Source organism: Pelobates fuscus, chromosome 5 (assembly GCF_036172605.1).
Source record: "Pelobates fuscus isolate aPelFus1 chromosome 5, aPelFus1.pri, whole genome shotgun sequence".
Lineage (NCBI taxonomy): Eukaryota > Metazoa > Chordata > Amphibia > Anura > Pelobatidae > Pelobates > Pelobates fuscus.
In genome coordinates, this window is record NC_086321.1 from 312,950,260 (window position 1) to 312,958,005 (window position 7,746).

Genomic DNA, 7,746 nt, shown 5'->3' on the forward strand with positions numbered 1-7,746 from the left:
GCAGAGGCGGGCTACAAAATTAATAAAAGGAATGGAACATACCAGCTATGAAGAAAGGTTAACAAATGTAAACCTATTTAGTTTAGAAAAACGTTGCCTGAGAGGGGATATGATAACATTATACAAATATATTCGTGGCCAATACAAACCATTGTGTGGAAATCTATTCACAAACCGGACTTTACATAGGACAGGGGGCCATGCGTTTAGACTTGAAGAAAGAAGATTTTGTCTAAGGCAAAGGAAAGGTTTCTTTACTGTAAGAACAATCAGGATGTGGAATTCTCTGCCTGAAGAAGAATATGAAAAATAATGTTTCAAAGATATATAAAATATACAAGGACAAACTAAGCAGAGAGGATAATAGTAGGTTTTGAGGTTTCTAAAATGCTGAAAAGGCTCTTTAACACAATTCATAGTCTGCCCACAGGTGTACTGTCTATCCCGATTATTGAATATAAGCCCCCACCCGACGCCCACAAGTGGGGGACCACTGACAGGCCATCCTCCTCCAAATCAGTAATTATCTTTCTTAGCTACCCCACTGCTCACTGTTTAGTAGATATAACAAACACCCTATGGGAATTACTGACCCATCTAGGCTAAAGAGAGAGAATGAGAGACAGAGCAAGAATTAGAGACGGTGTGAGGGGAGCAAGCACCATAGAGAGCAGAATGAATTCAGTGATTGAGCGACTGATCGCCCATCACTGCAGCTCCTACTCATATGAGTTCCCCGCTTCCTGCGTCTCTCTTTATCACGTGACCTGCGTAGTCACACGGTTCCTGTGACATCACACGTCCTGTAGCTGTGGGCGGAACTGGCTGCTTCCATAAGGTAAGAGTTGAAGAATATTTCTATCTGTGTCCGTGCGCAGATCACATCATAACTCACAGAGCCATCTTCTGGAAGGTGATGGTTTCCTACAGAGACAAGTAATGTCCTTATTTTCAGATTATGCCAGCTGTCTTTGTATACACTGTAAACATGGCAGACACGGACATTCACCTCTAACTTAGAGTGCAGGACCTGACGTCAAGGCATTCCAAATAGGGGACTCAGACAAGGAGCTCTTTATCTGTCTTATCCCTCTATCTACAGGGATAACATCTAAGGGCGATGACTTCGCCCCACTTCTTTTCTAACTGTAGGTAACTCAAATCATGAGTGCCTTTACTGGTTTGCTCTAAATAGCCAACATGGTAACATTCCCCAGATTTGTTTTGCAAGTTTATTAATTATCTGATTTATAATACCAGCTTTATTTTACATTCCTTTTGGTATAGGTCTTGTTATTGTTAAGTTACCAAATAGACCTTAGTATTGTAGAAAACTATGCAGCATAATGTATTAAATGCGAGATTACTACACCCTTTTTGTACTAGTTCATTGTATGCAATTTACATAAACTGTTTGTAAGAGAGAGATTTGTTTATGCTGAAACACAGTTTGCGTTCTAAATATTATATGGTCATGTTAGCCCTGAAAAGATACACAGAATTATTCCCAAGAACAAAAAAAAAGTGAACACCTAACCCCATAGAAACGCTCACAACTCGCTTGTACATTCACCTTTAGAGTTATTCATTGAAGTGTGGATGCTCCTGGCCCAGATTTGCTGAATTCATCCAGATCTGTTCGTTCGGACTGCAAAATCCAAATGTTGCTCATATCTACGGATTTGCTGAATTCATCCAGATCTGTTCGTTCAGACTGCAAAATCTGAATGTTGTTCATATCTACTAAACCACTAGTAGCCAATGGCTGGTTAGTTAGTAATTCACTATCCCCTGGACAATGGGGTGGGGTAGAGAGTAAACTAATAAGCTGGCTGCTTACTGTTTAGTACAGCGGTTCCCAAAGTGGGGGTCGCGACACACTGGTGGGTCGCAGGGTGATACCCAGTGGGTCGCGCAGACTGATTAGTCAGGCCCTCGGTCCATGACCACTTGCCCTGTATGCCGCCTGGCTCCCTCCAATCAATCTGCCCAGCACCTCGGGTCTGCAGCTCTGCTGGGTGCAGAGCTGCAGACCGTGTGTTAGAAGTCTCGCAAACACCCAGAGAGTTAACATGGCAACGGTCTGGGAGCTTGCAAGACTTTTATTATATGGTCTGCAGCTCTGCAGACTGGAGAGTTAACTCACCGGACCACCAGGGAATTTAATAAAGGTAGGACACAATATACACACACTGCATCCACTACACACACACTGCAATCAAATGCAAACATTACATACAAACTCTCCCCTGCATTAAAACACTTCAATTATATACAAACACCCCTTCATTCAAACACCAACACTAAACACAAAAAGCACACCGGAAATTAAAGTCCTACACTACATACAAACACCACTGCATTAAGACGCAAACATTACAATCAAGTACACCACTACATTCCAATGGCAACAGTACATACAAATAATCTCATATATGGACACATATACTTAATACAAAAACATGCTTACATTCAAACGCTCAAACACTGCTCACAAATATAACCCTGCAATAAATGGTAGATTCCCAGCTGGCATAGCATTGTTGAAGTTCTCCTGGAGATGGAGATCTACATTTTGGCCACATTTGCACTAGGGGGGGCCCAGAAAACATACTTGCACCAGGGCCCTCTCTACATTAGTTCCACCACTGTGATAATCAGCGTAAGGTGTCTGGATGAGCAGGACACAGAACTTCTGATTCTGTCTGAGTCTGTGAGTTAGCAGTTGTATGCCTCTAAAACTGATTGCCATGATGTGCAAAGTTTCTGCCTCTGAAACTCCAAGATATGTCAAAATTATACATCTAAAACTGCCATGATATGCCAATTGTATGCATCTAAAGCTGATTTCCATGGTGTACCGATTGTATGCTTTTAAAACTGATTGCCATGGTATACCAATTGAATGCATCTGACTGTTTGCCATGGTGTGCCAATTGTATGCCTCTGAAGCTGATTGCCATGATATGCCACGTTTATGTATTTAAAGCTGCCACGATGTTCCATTTGAATGCCTCTAAAACTGATTGCCATGGTGTGCCAGTTTTATGCATCTAAAGCGGATTGGTATAGTGTGCCAATTGTATGCCTCTAAAGCTGATTGCCATGGTGTTCACTTTCTAAAATATGCCTTAAAAGCAAGTGGGTCTCGAAACATTACTATTTTGAAAAGTGGGTCTCTGCCCATAAAAGTTCGGAAAGCCCTGGTTTAGTAGATACAGCATATCTCTACCACAGCATGTCAGGTGGGGACATAAGAGAGGATGTTATATTTATTATTTGTATGAAGGTCATATTAGCTCACATTTTTTTCAGTTTAATTTTCTTAGCTTTTAGTATTCAGACACCACACAAATTACCCACAATGTCTGACAATGGACAAATAGTCCAGATTTCAGTAAATATATTAGGTAGAAAGCTGGTGTGCAGGAGATCGTTATCTCCCACACTGTTGGCTCGGATTGCTGACAGGCTCCGGGTTACTACAGGACACAGGATGCGCGTTCACAGTGCTTCCTGTCTCCTGATATCACGTTTGATGTAATCAACCAAGCGTGAAGACGAGCCCTTGGCTCGGAAGTCCCTCTGGTGGCCGTCTGAGTGACTGCCACTGGAGGTGTTCCTAGCTTCCAAGGTAAACACTGTATTTTCTCAGAAAATACAGTGTTTACATGAAAAAGTCTGCAGGGAGCTATTATACTCACCTGAACAACCCCATTTAGCTGAAGTTGTTCAGGTGACTATAGTGTCCCTTTAAGTCTCTAGTTGTCAGTAATGTGTTAATACTGTAGCTGGGGAGACTAAGGGGGACTTGGCAAAGGCTGCCACCGTTTAACATTCTGCCCAGCAATCAAATATGGTGGTGCTGTCTCCTGTTAGTAACCCTATGCTTCTTCTGAAGGATGAGGTGCCAGACAGCAGCAAATAAATTGTCTAGCACTCAGTGACTGTTACACTGTGGAAGACACAGGGCAACATGCAGGGGGTACTACACTTCCAGAAATACATGGAAAAGGGTGAATTCCTTTTTGTAAGAAGAAAAAATTAAAATGTGTCTTTGTCCAAGGTAGCACTTTTGAAAGTACATATTTGGTTCATTGGGTCCACCAGGCCCTTTTTGCAGTTCTTCCTAATGCACAGACCTCAGGGCATATATACAATACTGTTGAGCAGAGTAAATGATGAGAACCGCACTCAATCCCGACGGCCAATGGTGCTCCAGAGCAGGACCAGCAATCCCAGTACAATAATCCAAGAAGAAAAAACTCACAGGCACTCCAACTTCAAGCCGCAGGCAGATTTATTGTGACAGAATGCAACGCAACGTTTCGACCGGAAAGGTCTTTTTCAAGCTTGAAAAAGACCTTTCCGGTCGAAACGTTGCGTTGCATTCTGTCACAATAAATCTGCCTGCGGCTTGAAGTTGGAGTGCCTGTGAGTTTTTTTCTTCTTGGATATATACAATACTGTGCATACTGATCTCCAGAAATTCACATATCACCTTCCCTCTACACATCATTACAATCTCATGGGAAAATCAGGAGTGCTCATGATGTGCACATGCTGTCTCTTGATGTACATGTACAGAAATACAGTTATAATTGTAGTTTTACTCTTGCATTAAAGAGGAACATGTAGAAGTGATCCATACATCAGGTCTGTGCCAGGTACAGAAGTGAAAACATTTTGATAAAATGTTGGTCTATATCCAGTCTTGACTTGACTTCTGTACCTCCAGATGAACAGATAGGTTGTTAGATTTCCAACTTATCGTTTTTAAGGGTAATTGAAATTGGAAGGCAATGCTTCAGATTGGTGAAGCATGTGAATTGCCATGCAAGTGCTAGTTTGTCCCCAGTGCTGCTGTAGGTGAAGCATCGGATTTGCACCATAGTTTAGCAATTGTGATGATCCTAGTGAGGGTGAATCGGGCTGCATTTAGGGGACTCTCAGCAAAGAAAAAAAGGTGAGTTTATTTTATTAATAGAAAAAAATATATATATTGAACGCTAAGGTGTTCCTTTAACCGTATCCTAAAATGTGATGTTACGGTCAGTAGTAGTCATAACCTCAAATTTGCTGAGCAAGTGACATATTTAAATGTATATCTTATTATTTTTTTTTGCAAGATGACATCCAGGGCAAAGAAACGTATTGTTCTCCCTTCTCGTCCAGAGCCCCCTAGTATTGAGCAAATTTTGGAGGATGTCCGTGGCTCTATTTCTTCTGACCCAGTGTTTACCTGTGATCTTAATAACGGTAAGTAATCCTAACCTTTAATTAATTAAGCTCTCCTAGCTGAGATGCCTTCAATGACTTTTCCTTTTATCATTCATCTAGAGCAATTACTTTCTACATATGACACGGTCAATGAAAGGGAGAAGCAATATGTGCAGAGCTGCTCTTATGTTGAAATGAACAGTAAATTAAAGGAAGCTCAGGCCCAACTGAAAGTAAAGTGTGATTCTTTGAGATGTGCTGGGGAAAAGTTGGAAGGCGTTATTGAGGATTTGAAAGTTGCCACCATGTGAATCTATCCAACTCTATACTATTGAAGTATTTATTCTCCTTTCAGGATCTCATGTTTTCACTAAAACACCTTGTTGGAGCTACAAATATTTTGGACATTTGACTTGCAAAGAGAACACAGACATTTAGGAATAATTCTGTAAAAAAATATTTTTTGAAGACGGTTTGAAACATGCTTATTGGTGGGTTCGGGGATTTTCTCTTATGTGTAATTAATGGGAGCTGTGTGAGCTTTATATTTCAATGTAGGATATGTGTGCACCCCCACATATGTATGATTTCTCTTTATGGTACCACACAGAGGACTCACATGTCGCATCTATCATTGCCACTATGTTGGATGAGAAAGGTTACCAAGGCTATGTTGAACATCGAGATGCAGTAGCTGGTTTGCAGGCCATTTCTGTTACCTCTGAGGTAATTCAGTCCAGCAGAGTGTCCTTCATTCTCCTTTCTCCTCACTCTATCAAAGACCGTTGGTATGAATTGGTGTCAGAATGTTGTTTGGTAAATGCTATAGAAAACGAAAGAGCTGGCAAGGTAATACCAGTTTATGTGGATATTAAAGAGGAGCAGAGACCACAAACCTTACAGAATCTGACGAGTCTTAGCTACAATAGCAAATATTTTCAGAAGAAACTTTTTGATAGTTTGAAGTCTGTTATGCTTCATTGACCAAATCATTTGAATGGCTCTTCTATTTCATTTGCTTCTTCATATACACAGACATCATCAGGAAAAAGTAAAGTTCTATTAAGTTAAATAGTTTGATGCAGCCTTATTTGTTAATTAAGCAAAAAAAAAAGATAGTTTGTGCTACAATATTACTTAAAACGTGGACAACACAATAAAAGTTATAAAATTTTACTTTTGTCAGTTAATGTCCCATGGACAGGGCCGGGCTGGGGATACAAAGCAGCCCTGGCAAAAAAAAAATCTATGCCAGCCCCATAAGTCATTGTGCTATGTAGTGTGTTTTATTTATATATATATATACATATTAGTCCTTTCAGGGTTATTAAATCATATAGTAAAGCATATATGATATAATCGGCCGATATTCTGTATTTTCGGCAATATCGAAGCCTGGGGGGGGGGTGTCAGCAAGCCTTTACTCACCTCACAGTAGCTCCTCCAGCTCCCCAGTGTAAGTCTCGCGATACCTGCGGCCGTCAGAGCGTTGCCATGGCAACGCTGGCCGCGAGACTTACACTGGGGAGCTGGAGGAGCTGCTGGGAGGTGAGTAAATGCTTGCTGCCCGCCCCCCTTACCCTCCCCCCCCCTCCCGCCTTACAGCTCAGCCAATGCCACTGGACCATCAGGGACTGTCATACCCCCCTCCCTGGCCAAGTATGAAACAGGGAGGGGGGACAACAAAAATAAACAAGTTAAATATAAAAAAATAATAATAATTTAATATAAAAATAAAAAAAATAATTGCAGTGTGTTTGTATAGTGTGTTTTATATAATGCACACTGCACAAACACACTGCATTATATATACACACACTATACAAACACACTGCATTATATATACACACTATACAAACACACTGCATTATATACACACTATACAAACACTGCATTATATACACACACTATACAAACACACTACATTATATACACACACTATACAAACACACTGCATTATATATACACACACACTACACAAACACTGTGTGTATAATGCAGTGTGTGTGTTTGTATAGTGTGTGTGTATATAATATAGTGTGTATATAATGCAGTGTGTTTGCATAGTGTGTGTTTGCATAGTGTGTGTGTGTGTGTGTGTGTGTGTGTATATATAATGCAGTGTGTTTGTGTAGTGTGTTTAATGTAGTGTGTGTATAATGCAGTGTTTGTAGCGTGTTTATAATGCAGTGTGTTTATATAATGCACACTACACAAACATGCTGCATTACACACACACACACTCTGCATTCATTATATACACACACTACACAAGCACACACACTTTGCATTTAGTATATACAGCATTCACGCACACTACCCACACACTCTGCTTTCACTATATACACACACAACACTAATACACACTGCATCCACAACACACACACTACACAAACACACACACTACACAAACACACACAGCTCCCCTGTCTAAACACACTGCATCCACTACACGTGGCATGTATATTTTGTGCATTTACCTTTAGAAATAGTTTTTATTTTCCAAAATGGTAAATGTACAGAATA

General features: G+C 40.6%; 1 protein-coding gene across 3 annotated transcripts; it reads left to right on the forward strand.

Annotated features, from left to right (window-relative positions):
- The first annotated feature begins 768 nt into the window (after positions 1 to 768).
- C5H19orf25 (chromosome 5 C19orf25 homolog) lies at positions 769 to 6,396 on the forward strand. Of its 3 annotated transcripts, none has more exons than XM_063457355.1 (3): positions 769 to 838; positions 5,130 to 5,259; positions 5,341 to 6,396. In XM_063457355.1, exons 2-3 carry the CDS (start codon positions 5,130 to 5,132, stop codon positions 5,529 to 5,531), a joined length of 321 nt encoding a protein of 106 aa, XP_063313425.1. In that variant the 5' UTR covers positions 769 to 838; the 3' UTR covers positions 5,532 to 6,396. The 3 variants fall into 3 exon arrangements, with proteins under 3 accessions (XP_063313425.1, XP_063313426.1, XP_063313424.1); XM_063457356.1 differs by lacking the exon at positions 769 to 838 and adding an exon at positions 863 to 913; XM_063457354.1 differs by lacking the exon at positions 769 to 838 and adding an exon at positions 869 to 936.
- The last annotated feature ends 1,350 nt before the right edge of the window (positions 6,397 to 7,746 follow it).

Coding starts and splice junctions, on each gene's coding strand:
- C5H19orf25 (XM_063457355.1), top strand. CDS start 5,130: ATGACATCCAGGGCAAAGAAACGTATTGTTCTCCCTTCTCGTCCAGAG. Junction 5,260..5,340: donor TACCTGTGATCTTAATAACG/GTAAGTAATCCT, acceptor TCATTCATCTAG/AGCAATTACTTTCTACATAT.